This window comes from Rhinoderma darwinii, chromosome 9, assembly GCF_050947455.1.
Source record: "Rhinoderma darwinii isolate aRhiDar2 chromosome 9, aRhiDar2.hap1, whole genome shotgun sequence".
Lineage (NCBI taxonomy): Eukaryota > Metazoa > Chordata > Amphibia > Anura > Rhinodermatidae > Rhinoderma > Rhinoderma darwinii.
The window spans coordinates 107,424,923-107,446,962 of record NC_134695.1 but is presented as its reverse complement, the minus strand read 5'-3'; the positions used below and the strand labels follow the sequence as shown (position 1 = coordinate 107,446,962).

At 46.4% G+C, this 22,040-nt stretch overlaps 1 protein-coding gene across 1 annotated transcript in view; it reads left to right on the top strand.

The window, feature by feature from the left end:
- The first annotated feature begins 7,376 nt into the window (after nucleotides 1–7,376).
- The window catches only part of LOC142660233 (uncharacterized), a 72,242-nt gene continuing 57,578 nt past the window's right edge, over nucleotides 7,377–22,040 (top strand). The window contains exons 1-2 of the mRNA XM_075836815.1: nucleotides 7,377–7,438; nucleotides 11,942–12,846. Coding sequence (XP_075692930.1) covers nucleotides 11,952–12,846 — 895 coding nt within the window. The 5' untranslated portion in view covers nucleotides 7,377–7,438; nucleotides 11,942–11,951. The remainder of the gene's footprint in view (nucleotides 7,439–11,941; nucleotides 12,847–22,040) is intronic.

The following is a 22,040-nucleotide window of genomic DNA, read 5'->3' as shown; positions in this document are numbered from 1 at the left end:
ACATCCGTTTATTACCACATGTGGGGTACTGTTTTACTCGGGAGAAATTGCTTTACAAATTTTGTGCTGCTTTTTTTTCCTTCAGTCCTTGTGGAAATGAGAAAAAATTAGCTAAACCTACATTTTCAGGGCCTAATTCCAATAATTTCTGCAAAAAACCTGTGGGGTCAAAATGCTCACTATACCCCTAGATAATTTCCTCAATGGGGGTAGTTTCCAAAATGGGGTTACTTGTGGGGGGGTTTCCACTCTTTTGTCCCCTCAGGGGCTTTGTAAATGTGACATGGCCTCCGTAAACCATGACTAGCCTAAGTGGAGTCATGTGCTGATTAACCATTTTACCTTTATTCCACTTCTTTCGCCCCCTTCCCAATAAAGACACGTGACAACCGAGGTTGGATGTGAAATGGCCACAGCAGCCATTTATTTATTTAACATAAATTAAATGCAATTTAATCCGAAACATTCGGATAACTCTTTTAGGAATTCGACCAGAGAATTCCTACTATAATTCACATGACCCAACGTGGGTCAATTAACACTAAACAGAGCAGGGGAAGTCCTTGAAGCCATTTTTTCCGATTTCCTTTAAATTAGCCATCTGCAAACCACCACCAACTATTTACCTCCAGCCGTAAACCAGCTCGGAAGCACCGCTCACCCCTGCAGATAGCTCCAACCACCAGAAGACCACTTCAAAGGGATAACACCCTATGATGTCTTCAAATGATCTACCATTTTGGGGGATGCATACCCCCGATGCGACCCCCCCCACCATTTTGTACTGACCAACCTCAAGGACTCCCCCCGCCAGCTGCCATGACACCCGGACCTGCTTAAAAGAAATAAAACAAACACAAGTTACATAAGCATACTTCAAAACACGAAAACAGATAAACCCACACCCTGATCTCATAACCGGACCTAATTCAGGGCGGGTGGGTGGGAACTAATTTTTCTTGTTTCTCCTCCCGCTGCTTCCGGCTCAATGCCGAAAACAGCGGGAGGAACAGTTACCACACCCCGGCTCCTGCCCACTCCCCCTCCTACTTCACCCACCTGTCTTCCTATTGGTTGAACCCTCCCTCCTACGGCAGTCATGGAGGCTTCCCGTTAAGCCCTCCGTGCTGCCGTCCAGCCTCTGCTTGACTAGCCTAAGTAGAGTCATGTGCTGATTAACCATTTTACCTTTATTCCCCTTCTTTCGCCCCCTTCCCAATAAAGACACGTGACAACCGAGGTTGGATGTGAAATGGCTACAGCAGCCGTTTATTTATTTAACATAAATTAAATGCAATTTAATCCGAAACATTCGGATAACTCTTTTAGGAATTCGACCAGAGAATTCCTACTATAATTCACATGACCCAACGTGGGTCAATTAACACTAAACAGAGCAGGGGAAGTCCTTGAAGCCATTTTTTCCGATTTCCTTTAAATTAGCCATCTGCAAACCACCACCAACTATTTACCTCCAGCCGTAAACCAGCTCGGAAGCACCGCTCACCCCTGCAGATGGCTCCAACCACCAGAAGACCACTTCAAAGAGATAACACCCTATGAAGTCTTCAAATGATGTACCATTTTGGGGGACGCATACCCCCGATGCGACCCCCCCACCATTTTGTACTGACCAACCTCAAGGACTCCCCCCGCCACAGCGAAACAGGCCTTGACCACCTCAAGCCTGTGAGTCCCTCCAAACCACCACCGCCCTCTCAATTCCTTCTGCTAAAGCCAGGCTCCACATATCAATTCCAACCTCGGTCAAATGTACCCCATCACTTCTCCAATAATTACCGACCCCTGACTCCAAATCCTTGTGACGAACACAAATGCCCCCATGCTTAGCAACAAAACGTGACACCGCCCGGTTTACCTTAATGCAGGCTTTGTTAACCCTTTCGACCGATCTTGCCAAACGCCAAAACTTCCTCGGAACGATGTCCGACCAAACAATCACCAGTTGAGGATAAGATACCCATAAACTCAATAGATCGTGTTTAATATCCCGCACTACCTCGCGAAACGGGCGCACCCCCAGATCATTCCCCCCCACATGTAACACCAGAACCTCCGGAACCCTGTCTAACTGAGAGTATGTCTGAAACTCAGCAAGTACCCGGCTCCACAACATACCTCGGAAGCCCAGCCAGTGTACAACCGCATCGTGCCGTGGAATGCGAAGCTGGCGGCCATCTGGGCGAACGTGCGCCCGCAATGCCCCCCAGTGCACAAAAGAATGTCCTAAAATCCACACTAAGCAAGGTTGATGATCTGAAAAGAGAAACAAAACCGCACATGTCAAACAATCAAAACACCTGACCGACTCACAACAAATGAGGGCGCACATAAGTCCGAAACCTATTGGACTCCCACCGGCCTATGCGCCGCACACCCTCGTCATCCAGCCCCCACCGCCCCGCTTCAGTAGCAGCGCCAATCCTGAATGAGTGAGACGAGTAATACCCCTGCCCTACGCCAACCGCAGTCAAGCATTTTTTAAACACTGCACCAAATTGATACCTGGACAAAAACGAGCCATTATTATGACGGAGCAATGGCGCCTCAGGCCCCCCAACCAGTGGCTTAAAAACCGCCATACAAGCGACTGAACACATTGCCGACCCTGGGAGGGCAAACAACACTATCCGCTTACCCCGACCTGCTTGATCAGTCTTGGACCGCTGCAAAAACAACTCAAATCTATCCTCATATAGACCCACATCAGCCTGCCGCAATCCCCCAGCTCTAGCCGCACTAGGAGAAACCAACTCCCCAATTCTGAGTGCTCCGAAAAACGCGAGGGAAAAAGCCAACCGGAACAAAACTACCTCATCAGGCGAATTACAAACAGCCCCCAGCGATGCACCCAACGACCCAAGCAGGGAAAAAGAAACGGGTCGCCTCTGATCTGCTACCGCCCTACCCCAACGCAGACCTTTTAAAGCTTGCCGTACTAAAAAATGTTTGGTCACATCCTGGAAACCCCGTAATTTGAATCCAAACGCCAAACCAGCAACAAAACGATTCACTTTTGCCGGGGAAAACCCCACCTCCCCAGCATCCCCCAACCAGTACAATAACGCCACCAACCTGTCTTGCGCCGTGCTGACGTTACCCAACACTCTTACCCACTCCTCCCACTGCTGCCAACACGCCGAATAAGCGCTCAACGTCGCGCTAGCCAATAACCTTTCAATCAACCGTTCCACGGGACCGAAATCAGACCCCAGAGATGTTCCGGGCAAGCCAAACCGACCAGCTCCGCTCCCGGTGCCATTTGCCGAAAACGATCCCACTGCGAGCGAGAAAGAGCATCAGCAATACCATTGTCCTCCTGCATACGCGCCAAAACCAGTTCAGTAAACAGTTCCAACTCTCCCATCTCCTGTACCTGCGACATCCACAATGATCTACCATTATACTGCCCAAGGAACTCATCCCAGACCCGCAGGTCCGCCCTGTGATCCCCACCAATCCTCACAAAATAATGGGGCGCCCGAATCCCCACCGTCGCTGATGCCAACCTCCTGCTAAAAACTCTACCCATTGGCATAATTCGATAGGCAAAGTTCAACTTTCCAAGCAACGACTGAAGATCGCGCAACGTGATCTTCTTCAATTGACAAGCCCGCCTGACCTTCTGTCGCAATGGCAATAATTTATCCTCAGGCAGCCTGCACTCCATTGCCACCGAATCAATTTGGATCCCCAAAAAACAGATGGTAGATACCGGGCCCTCTGTCTTTCCAGGCGCCAAAGGGAATCCGAAATCCGTCGCAACCTTCTGCAAGGAATACAATAAATTTCCGCAAACCGGGGACCCGCTAGGGCCTACGCACAAAAACCATCAAGATAATGTATTAAGGAATCGACCCCGGCCACACCCTTCGTCACCCACTCCACGAAGCTACTAAACGCCTCGAAGTATGCGCAAGAAAGGGAGCACCCCATTGGAAGACACCTATCAACATAAAACCCCCCGTTCCAGAAGCAACCCAACAGCCGTTGGCTATCTGGATGTACCGGCAGCAAGCGAAAGGCCGACTTAATGTCAGTTTTTGCCAACAACGCACCGGGCCCCGCCTCCCGCACTAACGCCACCGCTTTGTCAAGCTAAGTGTAAATAACCGAACATAACTCGTGATCTATCCCATCGTTCACCGACGCTCCCCTGGGAAACGACAAATGCTGTATCAACCGGAATTTGTGAGGCTCCCGCTTTGGCACAACTCCCAAGGGTGATACCACTAGATTCTCAATCGGCGGCTCATCAAAAGGACCGGACATTCGACCCAAAGACACCTCTTTCAAAAGCTTTTCTGAAACGACCGCCGAGTGCAGATAAGCTGACTTAAGGTTGCGCCGTGTCACCGGAACCTCATATGGAGGAGGGGGATAACAAAACCAAACAAAAACCCCTCGTAAATTAACGTGGCCGCAACCCTATCCGGATATTCACTTAGATACGGGGGCATCCTTTCCACCCTCACCGGCGACCGCCCCTTGACCAACTGAAGCGGACTGAGGGCCTGACCGCCTACCCTTCCGCATACATTTTGAGGCCCCGTGTGAGGAGAAATTGCACTCCGAACAGACATGCTTAAATTTACAGGTGGCCCCGAACTTACACTGGCCATCGTTGAATTGCCAGCAGAACCCCAGTTTTGACCCGGAACCTTGCCCGGATTGACTAGACTGGCCCCCTTGGCCAACACTCCCGGGAAAGGACTGCTTAGCCTGCGCCGTAACCCGCAACCACAACGCAATATCCTTTTGATCCCACCGGATCGCCGTCCGGACCGCCTTCCGCTGGCGAAATTGCTCATCATACCGCAACCACGCCTGGCCCCTGTACGCCCGATAGGCCTCCCCGATGGCATCAAAGTAACAAAAAAACGCCGAGCAATTTTCCGGCGCCTTTTCCCCCGATCACGCTTGCCAAAATAGCGAAAGCTTGCGACCAGTTGGCGAACGTCTGCAGGATAAGCCTATACCGCCGGCGTTCTTCTTCCTCTTTCTTACTCTCGTCCCGCTTGCCCTTATCCAAATTGAACTTTGCAAGCGGCAGAAGAGAAAATATCTCCACGTATTCATCCTTCCAAATCCGTTTGCGTACCTCTTGCTTCAGGTGAGCCCCTAACGGGCCCTCGAAACAGACGTAAACCTCGCCCCGAGCGCGATCATCAAGCCGAATCCTATCCCCATCCTTCAGCGCCTCGGTTTGGACCGACACTGCTACCGCTTCCTTTGCCACCCCCGGGACCTCCCCGACCATGGACCGCGACTGTACCTCACGAGGCCCTTCCCATACCAACACAGGAGACCCCGCCGGCGCTACCGGCGCCGCTGTCCTATTTAAGCGCCCGACTAGCTCGCGCAAACAACCCACTAAATCTGTTAAACCATCGCGCCCGGCAACGCCACTACCGACAGCCGCTACCCCGCTCGCTGACCCACCCCCAACACCCGACATGAAAATTGCTGGATACGGTAACGTAGGAGTTACACACTCACCAGGCTGCCCAGGCGCTGTATTCCCGCCAGCCGGAAAATCCTGACCGCGATGCGACTCATCCAGCTCTCAATCTTCCAAATCCTCTCTCGCCGCCGACTGGTACTCGCACCGACATCTACGACACGGGGATCCCGGCACGCTGACCGATGGGCCGGCAACCTGCCGCCCGACCGCAGGGACCCAGACTTCCGACCGGACCTGTTGCCTCGTTGTCTTCGCTGATCTTGGCGTCCTCACCGATGCTCCAGAACATCACCATGCGGGGAGGCCGTCTACTGCCCTCCGAACACAGCAGCTGAAGGCGGGGGTGTGACATGGAGCCCGGCCTGCGACTCCTTGGTAACCGCCAAGCCCCGTCGCGGCTGGGGATTCCTGCCAGGACGCAGGCCCTGGGAGGAAGCGCCCGTCCCAGCAGCCTGGCCTGCAGCGTCCCTTGAAGGGCTCCCCCTGCGACGCCGGGCCCGCGGGGCCATGTCTAGACTAAGGCGCTCTGGTGGGCGAGTTCTACGGGAGCGGCGGGGTGACCTAGCCTGAGCAGCCGCCGCTCCCCCCGAAGCCCTCTGCTTTATTACAGCAGGGGCAGACATCAACAGCTCTCCCCCCACCGCTGTATCCCCATCGTCTAAGAGGGGAGCGGGGGAGGGGAGCGCATTAGCGCGGGCTGCCGACCCATGCGCTGATGAGCAATGACGTCCGCCGGTGCTGTTCTCGCGCCTCCCATTAAATAACGCTATATTGTAATAGTTCAGACTTTTACGCATGCAGCAATACCAATTTTGTTTACTTTTTTTATTTTTTACATTACTTTAGGGGGAAAATGGGAAAAGGTTTTTTTAACAATTTGTTTTTAATTTTTTTCACTACTAAAAACTTTTTTGCACTTTTTTTACACACTTTATTAGCCTCCCTAGGGGATTTGAACCAGCGATCATACTAACGTATTGCAGTATATTGTCATTTTTACAGTCTTAAGTTAAGTGAAGGCAGCTCTGGGTGCCATCATTAGGCCCATGAGCTGCCATTACAATCTTTGTCACCCCCTGATCTAACTGGGGGGGTGATGAAATGTCAGAGGGGGCCGCCCCCCTTTTTTCAATGCCTCAGATGCTCGCGATCGACCGCAGCATTTGAGGGGTTAAACAGCTAGGAACAGCACGATCACTGCTCCCGACTGTTAGTCCCGGGTGTCCACTGTAAAACACAGCCGACACACGCAGCATATGGAGCGCACTCTAAACATCACCACCCGCACCCGGATGTAATAGCACGTCACGGTGCACAAAGGGGTTAATGTTCTCTTTTACGCAAAAATAATAATTGCAAGAAATTGGATGGCTGGTAAATCCCCAATTGTTATGGATTGGTTGAAGTTGGTTAAGACAATTAAAGAATATGAGAAAATAAGAGCAGACAAGAAAAATTGTATAAAAAAGTGGGAGGAAATATTGGGGATATGGAATTGATTGGTGTTCTATAGGAAGGTATAATTATTATTTTATCATAAGAAGGTTATAATTTTATGGTACTTAATGATCTTTGGGGTGGGAGGGGGATGGGATTGGGGAGATATATGTTGCCTGATGTAAATTGTGCAGATAAATTGTTGAGCATTATGATATTTATAATCACTGGATATTGAAATGTTGTAATGTTTTTATTACTGAAATTCAATAAAGATATGTGAAAAAAAACAAAAAACATTTGATGTGTGTTAGAATGTAAGGTAAGTGTGAGGTCATCAGTGATGTCATAATTCACCTTCTCTATAAAAGCTGCAGATCAGTCACATTCCGTTGAGCCGCTATAGACCAATAGTTTCTTGCTTTTTGGTACGTCGCTCTCACTTGACTTTTTCTTGAGTCCTGTGACTTCTAGAAATCTTGCTTTATCCAGAAGCTTCAGATCCACGATTCAGAGGTAAGAGGAGAACATGTCGAATGTTTCTTGTGAAGTATTGCAGCGAGTTCCATGTGCTGCCACTGTAAGAATGTTTCTCTTTCACCCTCTTACTGGCTTAGATTCTAAGGTCAGGCGCAATAAATGAAATACAAGATTGAGTGTATGAAAATGTATATTGTATAAAGAGTGAAATGACTGTCAGTTATTCTGAGACTTCTATGGAGATTTGTACATAGCGACAGCCAGGGGCGTAGCTAGAGGCTCATGGGCCCCGATGCAAGAATTCTTACTGGGCCCCCCCCGCAAACTTCTCATGGCCGACGGTCCACTTTCAGCTGCATCGCTGGGTCTCCTAAGTGACCCAACAATGCAGCACTAGCAGCCGGGGGCGTCACTATGGCTGGGTTCACACACACACTATTTACGGACGTAATTAGGGCGTTTTAGCATTGAATTACGTCCGAAAATGCGGCTCAAAAGCGTCGGCAAACATCTGCCCATTCATTTGAATGGGTCTTACGATGTTCTGTGCCGACGGTCATTTTTTTTTACGCGTCGCTGTCAAAAGGCGGCGCGTAAAAAAGTGGCTGTCACTTCTTCAGACGTAAATGGAGCCGTTTTCCATGGACTCCATGGAAAACCAGCTTCAGTTACTTCCGTAATGGACGCAGCAAAAGACGCCTCCACATGCCAAAAATTACGGTGCTGTTTTCTCCTGAAAACAGCACAGTAATTTCAGCCGTAACGGACGCTGCCGTGTGAACATACCCTCAGGGCTTAAAATGTCCGGGAAATAGCCCCAATACATATGTGTCCGCCCCAAAAAAAAGTGTGTATATGAGACAGCATAGCATATCTATAGCACTACGACCCTATAAACTATGGATAGGATTAGATACAGTGGCTGAGCAGACAGTATCACACATGATAGGATTAGATACAGTGGCTCAGAAGGCAGTATCACACATGATAGGATTAGATACACAGCTCAGCAGACAGTATCACACATGATAGGATTAGATACAGTGGCCCAGCAGACAGTATCACACATGATAGGATTAGATACAGTGGCTCAGCAGACAGTACCACACATGATAGGATTAGATACAGTGGCTCAGCAGACAGTACCACAGATGATAGGATTAGATACAGTGGCTCAGCAGACAGTATCACACATGATAGGATTAGATACAGTGGCTCAGCAGACAGTACCACACATGATAGGATTAGATACAGTGGCTCAGCAGACAGTATCACACATGATAGGATTAGATACAGTGGCTCAGCAGACAGTATCACACATGATCGGATTAGATATAGGGCCCAGCAGACAGTATCATACATGATTGGATTAGATACACAGCTCAGCAGACTGTATCACACATGATAGGATTAGATACAGGGCCCAGCTCGCTGACATTGCGTCTCCAGCGCTGGACCCAGGATAGGTAAGAATAATAATTTTGCTTCTTTATGTGTTACTGATTATTTTTGTGTTTGTGTTTTTTATACAGGTTCGGTTGTTGGACTTCGGATTTGAGGACTTCAATGACGGCGTTTTTTTTATTCTCAATAAAATGGTTAATGAGGGTTGTGTTTTTTTATTTCAATAAAATATTTTTTCTATGTGCTTGTATCTTTTTAAACTTTATTATCACCGCCTTAGTAATGGCCGCTGGCTGATTGACAACCTCCATTACTAAGGTGAGGCTTAATGTTAGCAGGTGCAGAGGCCAACACTAAACCCCATTATCACCCCGGTACCCACCGCCACCAGGGGTACTGGGAAGAGCCGGGCACAAACCAGTACCCGACCATCTGTAGTGACGGGCAGGCACCGGGGTGGCCGCAGGCTGGTAGTATTAGGCCGGGGAAGGCCAAAAACAGTGGCCCTCCCACCCTTGTAATGCTGCCTGCTGCTGCTGTGTTGTATCTGGCTGGTTATGAAAATTGGGGGGGACCCGACATCGTTCTTTCCAATTATTTTTTATTTTTATTTTTTTTAAATGACGTGGGGTCCCCCCCATTTTCATAACCAGCCAGATACAATAAATCAGCAGCAGGCAGCATTACCAGGATGGGAAGGGCCACTGTTTTTGACCTTTCCCCTCCTGATAATACCAGCCTGCGGCCACCCCAGTGGCCAACCATCACTACAGATGGTCAAGTACTGGATGGTACCCGGCTCTTCCCAGCACCCCTGGTGGTGGTGGGTAACGGGGTAATAATGGGGGTTAGTGTTAGCCTCTGTACCTGCTAACACTAAGCCCCGCCTTAGTAATGGATGCTGTCAATCAGCCGGCGACCATTACTAAGGCGGTAGTAATATAGTTTAAAAAAAAAACACAAAGACATAGAAAAAATATTTTATTGAAATAAAAAAAAAAAACCCACACAGCCCTCATTAACCATTTTATTAATAAAAAAAAAAGCTGTCATCGAAGTAGTCCTGGAATCCGCCGTAGTCCAACGACCGAACCTGTAAGAAAACACACAAAAAATGATTAGTAACACATGTGTTAGGGTATGTGCACACACACTAATTACGTCCGTAATTGACGGACGTATTTCGGCCGCAAGTCCCGGACCGAACACAGTGCAGGGAGCCGGGCTCCTAGCGTCGTACTTATGTACGACGCTAGGAGTCCCTGCCTCGCTGCCGGACAACTGTCCCGTACTGAAAACATGATTACAGTATGGGACAGTTGTCCTGCAGCGAGCCAGGGACTCCTAGCATCGTACATAACTATAATGCTAGGAGCCCGGCTCCCTGCAGTGTGTTCGGTCCGGTACTTGCGGCCGAAATACGTCCGTCAATTACGGACGTAATTAGTGTCTGTGCACATACCCTAAGGCTTAGATACAGGGCCCATGTGTGATACTGTCTGTGGGACCCTGTATCTAAGCCTACCACAAGGTAGGCTTAGATACAGGGTCCAGCAGACAGTAATCTTATACAGTATAAGATTAGTGTGTGCTGGGGCCCTGTATCTAAACCTACAGTGTGGTAGGCTTAGATACAGGGCCCAGCAGACAGGATCACGCATGGGCCATGTATCTAAGCCTACCATGTGATTGGCTTAGATACAGGGCCCAGCAGACAGGATCACACAATCTGTGATCCTGTCTCATGGGCCCCCTAAGCCTGATACATCGTAGGCTTAGGGGTTGTGCAGTCCCTAAACATTGATGGCCTATCCACAGGATAGGCCATCAATAGCTGATGTGTCGCCCGGGACCCGCAAATCAGCTGTTTTGAAGGGGCCGCAGCACTCGTACGAGAGCTGCTTCCCCTTCATTTCACTACTCGCTCACACTGTGAATCGCCGACACCGATTCACAGTGTGACCGGAATGAAGTGACAGGAATGAAGGGGAGCAGCTCTCGTACGAGTGCTGCGGCCCCTTCAAAACAGCTGATTGGCGGGTCCCGGGAGTCAGACCCCGCCAGTCAGGGCTAACCTTACCTTCCTCTTCGGCCGCGGCGGGAGTTCTGTAGTCTCGATGCTGTGCGCGGCGGCATAGCGCTGTGACGTCATGCGCTGCGCACAGCGCTTGACGTCAGGACCTCCGCTGCGATCCGGAACCAGGAAGGTAAGTAAAGTATGTTACTATAGTAACAGGGGCCCGCGGCCCCAGTTACTATAGTAACTTTTTATTGATGTGGTGCGGGGGGCCGTGGGCCCCCCTGGCTTCGGGGCCCGGTCGCAATTGCGACCGCTGCGACCCCTATAGCTACGCCAGTGGCGACAGCCATAAACAAGGAACTTTACAGAGACACTTTTTCCTTATCATCAATAATTACATGGCAGGTTATAGTTACCATCCATGGTCTCCCCACACTCCAGGAAGTCTCCTTTCCAGTATGTCCCTCCTCAAGTGGCCTCCCAAGTGGCTGCCCTCATGTCATGCTTGGGTCTTTTATGCCCCCTTGTCTGCCCCTCTTTGAGACAAATAGTGTGACCTTCCTGATAAAAAGAACTTCCCCCCTCATGTAACATGCGGATATAGAATACTGGTGCCACTTATCAACCACCTTTAGCATTTATGACATCCTGAGTTTGTCCATGGGTAAGACTGGGTTCACACTACTGGTTAGCACCTGTAAGAGATACCTGTGAACCTCGGGGTCATTTATTGTGAGAATCAGGGTAAACAATAGGAATCTTGCAAACTGATGAGACACATTTCATTAAGAAACGCAAATATACCCATGATCCTCCATCTTTGATTTACCCAAATAAAATACCCTATATAATATTACATATAACCTTATATGTGGCTTTCATTTTCTGAAACCTTTAAATTCTTACACCACCAGAGGGCGCAGTGTAGAGGAGTGCCGCTGTCTGCTCTGGCTGCACTGTCCTGTCTCTGCCTTGGGAGGGCGCTCTTAATGCAGTTATCACATGTTTATTGGGGAGGGGGCTGATAATTGAGGACAGAGAAGTCTAGAATCTATTTTCTTTTTGGAAGATGATTTAGAAACAAGTAACCACACAATGATTTCTCGCCTCAGCAGATTTGTGGATATGAAGATCATGAATAGAAAACATCAGACATTCTGTGTGGACACAAATCAAGAGCTCAGAAATGCTTTGGACACCTGGGATTTGGTGGAAGAAGACGTCTTAGGAGCCTGTGTCCCTTATTTCATCCAGGAGAAGGTGGCTGAAGATCTCTTCACTTATACGGATGTGTTTCAGAAAGCCATTCTGAGTAGCCTGTTACCATCTCAATACAACGCCGCCATGTGCCGCTTCTTCATCAGAGTCATTCAGTACAGAAGAGATGCGGCACACTACCTGAAGGAATATATAATCAATGTGCTATGTGAGCACTTGAAGGTGGAGTACATGAAGGGACAATACTATTCCTACGCCATGACTAAGAAGGTTATTGTCTGGCTGAGCATCCTCCATCTTGAAGCGGTGGTCGGGGAACTGAGATACAACATCGTTTATGAGGATTTCAATGCTGCCATTGTCGACACTTTGACAGAAGTGACATCTCTGTGTGCTACAGTCATCATGCCACACATCTTGGACATGCTGCCAGTGCTGGGCCAAGTGGTAAAAAATGCTCCTGACCAACTATCTAAGGAGACGTTGTGCTATGCTATAAGACGTTTATGCGGCAGCATCCAAGAATATATTGTGAAGGGTGGCAGCTGCAAAGTGCAACTTATGAAGGCCATAAGCAACATGAAGGCCAACATTTCCACCTGGTTGCCTGATGTCCATGCTGAGCTTCAAGACTCCACCAAAGTTGCCCTGGAATTCTTTACTGTACCCGAATCATCGGAAAACCAGCCGACCGAGCCAGGCAATGACGAGTTACAGACCCTTCCTCACGCCGAGCTCCTAGAAAAGTACAGGGAGCAATTTGCTGCGGAGAATAAGGAACTGGAAGATACAGAGAAGCAGCGTATTGGGATGAACATGCTTGTGACATCTCTGGTATCTGGCAGGAAAATAACAAAAGATTTCCTTCAGTTTCTGCTCAATGCCCTGAAGAATGCGGACCCAAAGGCCAAAATGACAGCAGCTATGTTCTTCAATGAGGCTTTGAAGCATCCAAGACTTATAAAGCAGAAATACCAAGAGTGCGCAATCCAACATCTGCTGAAGATCATAGAAGAGGACGATAACATCTTGTGCAGCATCGCCATGGAGGCACTGGGGAATGCCACCACCGGAGCTACAAGACTGGTGGAGAGCTACAAGAATAAGATCATTGCCCACATGGAGTTTAGACTATCAAAAACCAGCAGCATCAACATCATCATGGCGGCACTGAGGGCGCTGTCCTCCATTATCAGACGCCTGAAGCTTTCTGTCCTCAGTAGACAATTCATTAAAATATCCCGGGAGCATATGGACTATCCGGATGGAGAAGTCCAGATTGCGGCCATAAACCTGTTAAGGGATCTGACAGAGAGCTGCCGCCTTCTGCTATTTGGATATTTTACAGACAAAGTCAGGAGCTGTATACCAACTTTACTCCTGAAATTACATAGTGACAACCAGGAGATAGTAGCAGCCAGTACTTCATCTCTGCAGAGCTGCCTCTCCTACATCAAAGGAGCCAACATTCGGGGATTTTTCCGGACGGAAATCTCTCCAAACATCAATGACCTGAAATCCATCTACAGCTGTCTGACTCATAACCACCCAAAATTGATGAAGACCATGCTCCTCCAGATCCCAAGCTATCTGGTCAACTCAGAGGACAAGGAGGCTGTAGTCAGACATGTTGAATTTCTTAAAGATGCCATCAACCATGATGTCATGTAAGACCTGGACTTATATAGTCTCAGCCTAGCTCTGGCCACACTGCACTGCGGAGGCTTCTCATGTAATATCAGAAAAGCCAATGAAAGGGCCGTCTCCATTCTGGCCACCAAGTGGTTTTACATCGGCAGTGCCAACAAATAAAATGCATTTATCAGGGATGAACCGCTGAGGACAGAGACATCAAGGTTGTAGATCACTTCCCCATGTACTATCCAATGGTTGTGAACATCAATATCAGCTGTCAAGACTTGAACATCAATATTAACATCTAGGGGGCAGAGCTAGCAGTCTGACTTGCGAACGAGCCTCAGGCCTACATCGAGGAGTGTGAACAAGGTGCAGACTCACCGGCCGGTGGAGTCCAGCGATGCCAGTTATCCGTCAACATTAGATGACGGAGACCAAGGACTTAGCTGGCGAGACAGACTATACAGTCAGTGTATGGGCAGCATGGTGGTGCAGTTTGGGGAATATGCCCGTCATCAGATCATAGAGACGGTGTATAATAACAACTCCACATATAATATACAGATGTAATGACACGTCAAAAAATAAAAGTCTACTCTGTTTTATATTGAAATTAATGGGTGTGCAGCCTGCAAGTGACTGAAGCTAATAAAAAGTATAGAACACTCATTGTTTTTTATTGTAGACTAGATACTTGAATTTTTTACACTGAGATTCATATCGTAAAAGGTTTTTAAGCGGGTCACAAATGGTACAAAAGGTACACAAGAATAGAGGCCGAGCTGCAGTTCTGCTGAACGGCCGCTATGCAGTGGTCGGAATCATCTGCTTCCGGCAGTGTTGTCCAGTGCCCGGAGGCAGCTGGACTGGCAGATCGGTGCGGGGTCTCGTGTAGTAACGATTGTTTTCCCCATACATTACTGATGATTGCTCCTTGTGATACGCTGTATCGTCGATTGGCGCTGGTTTTAATGGTCAGTATCGGGACATCTAAAAGGACCTTTATTTCCTCAGACACCACCATAATTAGGCATTGGAACCAACCCTTCCACCTTAGCGGGTAAAGATTAACCATCTAAAAGGTTCACTATATACACATAAGGGCTAAAGGTGAAAACACAGAGGTGCTCACCATATATCCAGCGTATAACTGTGTCCTCCAAATCTTAGGAGTGCATGGAGCAGGAGTTGTTCTAGATTCCTGTTTATATTCCAGACACGTTCATACCATTTTAGACAATGAATCGACATATCGCAAACTTGTGGCGAAACCAAGCACCACATGTAAAGAACCTTTAAAAAATCTGCTAGAAGAAGGAATTGAATTAGAAGTATTAGCCAACAAACAGGGTGAATACTTACTGATAGAATTCCCTATTGTTCCCATATTCCATGGGATGCCAAAAATTAATAACTTTTCATGGTCTTGAAACTTGGGTTATCTGTGACATAGTTGGCTAGTACTCCTGCAAACAGTCCTGCCATCAGGGTAGTACCGCTGGTACTACTGTCAGGGGCCTGGCCACAAAAGTAAAATAAAGGGGGCAGCTGCCACTCATCAAGGTTATGATCAGCGGTAATTGGTTTGTAGAAAGGAATGGGACCCATGCAGGGGCCAGAAGCAGCGGCCAGCTCTGCAACTTGGTGAGTGACTCTGTTTTAAAGCAGCAGATTCAGTTTAATTATTTTTTTATGTTGCCCCTTCTCTGCCACCTTCCCACCGGTCTCTCTCCCCTTCCCACCGGCCTCACTCCCCTTTCCACCGGTCTCTCTCCCCTTCCCCTCCCCAGACCCCGGTCAAGCGTCATATCCACTCTGGCCCAACTCCCGCCTCGGCCACCTTCCGTTCTCTTAGCCTACTCCTCCGCCCGCTCACAGAGTCCCTGGCACTTTGCGTCCTGCTCCCATCCCACGACTTTCCGTTGCCACCTCTCCAAATCCCCTAATAATGGGGGACCCAGATGTATTTCCTCAAATGGATTCCACTGACTGTATGAAACCCAGAAATTTCTGATGGCGGGCCTGCCTGCATACCACATATTCCGGCAATCAAGGCAATGGAATTCCATTTGCGGAAATACACCAGGTATTCCAAATATCTACAAGAATTTATTTTAATGTGAGTGGAGTATCTGCGCTCACATAATTACTTCTGCCTTGATAGTGTTATTTTATTGCAGATAGAAGACGCCCTGATGGGGTCAAAATTCTCCCTCTCCATGGACAATTTGTTTATGACATGGTGGGAGAACAACATTTTTTCAGCCAATAATCCCTTTTACGAGTGGATTGTTTGGGATGGACGATACATCGATGACTTTTTTTTTGTTTAGGGGTCGTGATGTGGCGTCTGTACCACCATTTATGGAATACAATAAAACCAATATATTTAATTTACAATGTTACAGGCTCGGCATCCATGGATTCTGTTACCTTCTTTGAGATTATGTTACAGGGGAATTGTAATACAGAAAAGGAATAATTTTGTGAACCCTCTTCGGGCACACAAAATTGTTGCTAATTAACATCCCCCATATGTCTAATTTAGTTTGGCATTGTTTTTTGAACATCCTTTTATTTTTCTATGACATCACAAGGCTTAGAACTTTAGCAGCAATTTCTCACATTTTCAAGAAAATTTCAAAACGCCATTTTTACAGGGACCAGTTCAGTTGTGAAGTGGCTTTGAGGGCCTTATATATTAGAAACCCCCAAAAAGTCACCCCATTTTAAAAACTTCACCCCTCAAAGTATTCAAAACAGCATTTAGAAAATGTCTTAACCCTTTACACATTTCACAGGAATTAAAGCAAAGTAGAGGTGAAATTTACAAATTTCATATTTTTTTGCAGAAATACATTTTTAATACAATTTTTTTTATAACACAGAAGGTTTTACCAGAGAAATGCAACTCAATATTTGTTGCCCAGTTTCTGCAGTTTTAGGAAATATCCCACATGTGGCCCTAGCATGCTACTGGACTGAAGCACCGGCCTCAGAAGCAAAGGAGCACCTAGTGGATTTTGGGGCCTTATTTTTGTTAGAATACATTTTAGGCATCATGTCAGGTTTGAAGGGCTCTTGCGGTTCCAAAACAGTCAAAATCCCCCAAAAGTGACCCCATCTGGGAAACTACATACCTCAAGGAAATTATCTAGGGGTACAGTGAGCATTTTGACCGCACAGGTTTTTTACAGAAATTATTGGAAGTAGGCCATGAAAATTAAAATCAACATTTTTTCAAAGAAAATGTAGGTTTAGCGATTTTTTTTCTCATTTTCACAAGGACTAAAGGAGAAAAAGCACCGTAAAATTTGTAAAGCAATTTCTCCCGAGTAAAAAAATACCCCACATGTGGTAATAAACGGTTGTTTGGAGACACGGCAGGGCTTAGAAGAGAAAGAGCGCTATTTGGCTTTTGGAGCTCAAATTTAGCAGGAATGGTTTGCGGAGGCCAGGTCACATTTACAAAGCCCCTGAGGGGACAAAACAGGGGAAAACCCCCACAAGTGACCCCATTTCGGAAACTACACCCATTGAGGAAATTATCTAGGGGTATAGTGAGTGTTTTGACTCCACAGGTTTTTTGCATAAATTATTGGAAGTAGGCCCTGAAAATGACAATCTAACTTATTTCAAAGAAAATGTAGGTTTAGCTAATTTTTTCTCATTTCCACAAAGACTGAAGGAGAAAAAGCACCATAAAATTTGTAAAGCAATTTCTCCCGAGTAAAACAATACCCTACATGTGGTAATAAACGGCTGTTTGGACACACGGCGAAGCTTAGAAGAGAAAGAGCGCTATTTGGCTTTTGGAGCTCAAATTTAGCAGGAATGGTTTGCGGAGGCCATGTCACATTTACAAAGCCCCTGAGGGGAAAAAACAATAAAAACGCACAAAAAGTGACACCATTTTGGAAACTACACCTCTTGAGGAATTCCTCTAGGGGTGTAGTGAGCATTTTGACTCCACAGATTTTTCATAGAATTTATTAGAATTCGGGCAGTGAAAATAAAAACAATCCTTTTTCTTCAATAAGACGTAGCTTTAGCTCAATTTTTTTCATTTTCGCAACAAATAAAGGAAAAAAAAGAACCCAACATTTGTAAAGCAATTTCTCCTGAGTACGGCAATACCCCATATGTGGTCATAAACTGCTGTTTGGGCACACGGCAGGGCTCAGAAGGGAAGGACCGCCATTTGGAGTGCAGATGTTGCTGGATTGGTTTCTGGGCGCCTGTGGGCCCAAAACAGTGGAAACCCACCAGAAGTGACCCCATTTTGGAAACTACACCCCTCAATGCATTTACCTAGGGGTGTAGTAAGCATTTTAACCCTGCAGGTGATTGGCAGAAATTGGTGTGCACTCGATGTTGCAGAGTGAAAATGGGATTTTTTTCCATAGATATGCCAATATGCGGTGCCCAGCTTGTGCCATCATAACAAGACAGCTCTCTAATTATTATGCTGTTTCCTGGTTTTAGAAACACACTACATGTGGCCCTAATCTCTTGCCTGGACAGTTGACCAGGCTCAGGAATGAAAGCGTACCATTTAAAATTGAGGCCTAATTTGGCGATTTACAAAGTATTGGTTCACAACTGCAGAGGCTCTGATGTGAAATAATAAAAATAAACCCCTGAGAAGTGACCCCATTATGGAAACTGCACCCCTCAAGGCATTTATTAAGGGGTGTAGTGAGCATTTTCACCCCACAGGTCTTTTCCATAAATGAATGCGCTGTGGATGGTGCAAATTCAAAATTTATATTTTTCCCTAGATATGCCATTCAGTGGCAAATATGTCATGCCCAGCTTATGACACTGGAGAGACAAACCCCAAAAATTGCTAAAAGGGTTCTCCCGGGTATGACGATGCCATAAATGTGGAAGGAAACTGCTGTTTGGGGACGCTGTAGGGTTCAGATGGGAGGAAATGCCATTTGGCTTTTGGAGCGTGGATTTTGCTTGGTAGTAGTTTTGTTTGGAGTCTTACTGGTGTTTCCGTTTATAATGTGGGGGCATATGTAAGCCGGGCAGGGTATAAAAGGGGCATAGTCAGGTGGTATAATAATGGGGTAAAAAAAACAATAAAATGATCCATAGGTGTGTGTTACGCTGTGACACAATCCTTTCTGCACAGGCCCGTGTCGCACTGATATATGGCGTCCTTTCTTATCCCCCTTTTGGTCCACACTCCGCGCCTTTGCAGTTTGGGGAATTTTGCTGGGAAGTGTTGTCCTGGTATAATACGGGCACCCTCGCTTCCAGCGGATATGATTGGGCCCTCCCTTTCCTGGTTCCCTAATTTTAGGTCCTTCATAAATCGCCTCTTCAAACAGAAGAAATGTTCCCCTCGGGCACAACTGCATATTTTTTTATTTCCTGACTTATTGGAGCCATAACTAATTTTATTTTTCATAGACGTAGCGGTATGAGGGCTGGTTTGTTGCGGGACGAGCTGTAGTTATTATTGGTACCATTTTGGGGTACATGCAACTTTTTGATCACCTTTTATCCTATTTTTTGGGATGTCAGGTAAACCAAAAAACGCAATTCTGGCACAGCTTTTTTCGTTTTTTGTATACAGCGTTCACCATGCGTTATAAATTACATGTTAACTTTATTCTGCGGGTCAGTACGATCCCGGCGATACCTAATTTATAGAACTTTTTCATGTTTTACAACTTTTTGCACAATAAAATTACTTTTGTAAAAAGAATGTATTTTTTCTGTCGCCAAGTTGTGAGAACCATAACTTTTAAAATTTTTTGTCGACGGAGCTGTATGAGGGCTTGTTTTTTGCGGGACGAGCTATAGTTTTTATAGGTACCATTTTTGGATACGTGCGACTTTTTGATCACTTTTTATTCTAACATGTGTAGGGCAAAGTGACAAAAAAACAGAAACTCAGGTAAAGTTTTTTATGGTTTTTATTTACGCTGTTCACCGCGTGCAATAAATAATATAATATTTTGATACCTCTGGTCATTACGGTCGTGGCGATACCAAATACATATGGTTTATTGTTATTTTTCAATAATAAAGGACTTGATAAGAGTAAAAGGGGGATTGTGTTTTATTTGATTACTTGAAACTTTTATTGTTTTCAAACTTTTATTTTTTGCACTTTTTTTCACACTTTTTTATACTTTTTTTACACTTTTTCTCAAGTCCCACTAGGGGACTTGAAGGTCCAACGGTCAGATTTTTTTTTTTTCTAATACATTGCACTACCTATGTAGTGCAATGTATTAGATCTGTCAGTCATTCACTGACAGCAAGCCGATAAGGCTTCGCCTCCCGGCAGGGCCTAAATCGGCTTCCGTAATGGCAGAGCAGGAGACCATTGTGTCTCCTGTTGCCATAACAGCAGTCACAAGTCCTGATTGCCTGTCAGGGCTGGCGATCTGCTAGTAACCGCTACGATGCAGCAATTGCTTTAGATTGTTGCATCGAAGGAGTTAATGGCAGGGATCGGAGCTAGCTCCGGTTCCTGCCGTTACAGGTGGATGTCAGCTGTACAGTACAGCTGACTTCCACCGCTGATGGCGCCGGATCAGCTCCTGACCCGGCGCCATCTTGCTAGCAGCTACGGAAGCCTATCAGGCTCCGCCGCCGGGCAGATCTTGACTGGCTTCGGTGCTAGGCAGACCGGGAGGCCAGTATTAGGCCTCCGGTTGCCATTGCAGCCACCGGAACCCCGGCGATTTCATTATTGGGGTTCCGATGAGCTGCAAACACCTTAAGTGCAGCGATCGCGTTTGAGCGCTGCACTTAAGGGGTTAATGGCGGGGATCGAAGCTAATTTCGGTCCCCGCCGTTACAGCCGGATGTCAGCTGTAAGATACAGCTGAGATCCGGTGATGGAAGGCACCGGCTCAGCTTCTGAGCCGGTCCCAAACATTCGGCGTATAGGTACGTCAAGACGCGGGAAGTCAATTCTTTCCATGACGTACCTATACGGCAAATGTCGGGAAGGGGTTAACAATGGATGTTAAGAAGGGCATCAAAACAAAGGACACAATAATCCATCTTGTTTAATAATAAATACTGAAGCACGAGAGATCAATTACCAGTTTCTTCAACGGCATAGAGCCAAAAGTTTGGAGAAATATCAAAACATTATTCCGAAAAAATGAACCCATGTTAAATCCGGATCCAGTCCTGACACAAATTGTGGGTAAAGGCAGCCCTTGGGTCACCTAGAGGATGAGATCTCTTAGTTACATGTTGTTACAAGTCTTTTCTACAGTGTCGCTAACAACAAAACTTGACTTTCCCAAAAAGTTTTTTATTTTTTCAAAAGTACTTACGATATTGATGCGTTTATAAAAATTGTACTAAGCATCATGTAATTTATGCCATTAAATGCAAACAATGTGATCGCGTGTATGTACGGATGTAGCCATCTTTATCTTGACTCGGATAACTTGCTGAAGCGTGATATCACACAACAAAAGTCGTTAAAAAGTCATTGAAAAAACACTGCCACTGTGTATTTAAAGAGGCTCTGTCACCACATTATAAGTGCCCTATCTTCTACATAATGTGATCGGCGCTGTAATGTAGATTACATCAGTGTTTTTTAATTAGAAAAATTATCATTTTTGACGGAGTTATGACCTTTATTAGCTTTATGCTAATGAGTTTCTCAATGGACAACTGGGCGTGTTTTACTATATGGCCAAGTGGGCGTTGTAAAGAGGAGTGTATGACGCTGACCAATCAGCGACCAATCAGCGTCATACACTTCTCTCCATTCATTTACACGGCAGATAGCGATATACTGTATCTATATCGCTATTTGCAGTCGCATAAACACACTATAACGCTACTCATGTGTCATGACAATGAATATACATTACCTCCAGCCAGGACGTGACGTGTATTCATTCTCCTGACCACTTCTGTAGCGTCTCTGTGATTTACAGCATAGCAGGGGTAGTCTCGCGAGATTACGCTGTAAACTGTCATTCACAGCGAGATCTCGCTGTGCTGTGCTGTAAATCACAGAGACGTGCAGAGAAGTGGTTTGGAGAATGAATACACATCACGTCCTGGCTGGAGGTAATGTATATTCATGGTCATGACACATGAGTAGCGTTATAGTGTGTTTATGTGACTGCACATAGCGATATAGATATATCGCTATCTGCAGAGTAAATGAATGGAGAGAAGTGTATGATGCTGATTTGTCACTGATTGGTCAGCGTCATACACTCCTCTGTACAACGCCCACTTGGTCATATAGTAAAACACGCCCGGTTGTCCATTGAGAAAGTCATTAGCATAAAGCTAAAATAGGTCATAACTCCGTCAAAAATTATCGTTTTTCTAAATAAAAAACACTGCTAT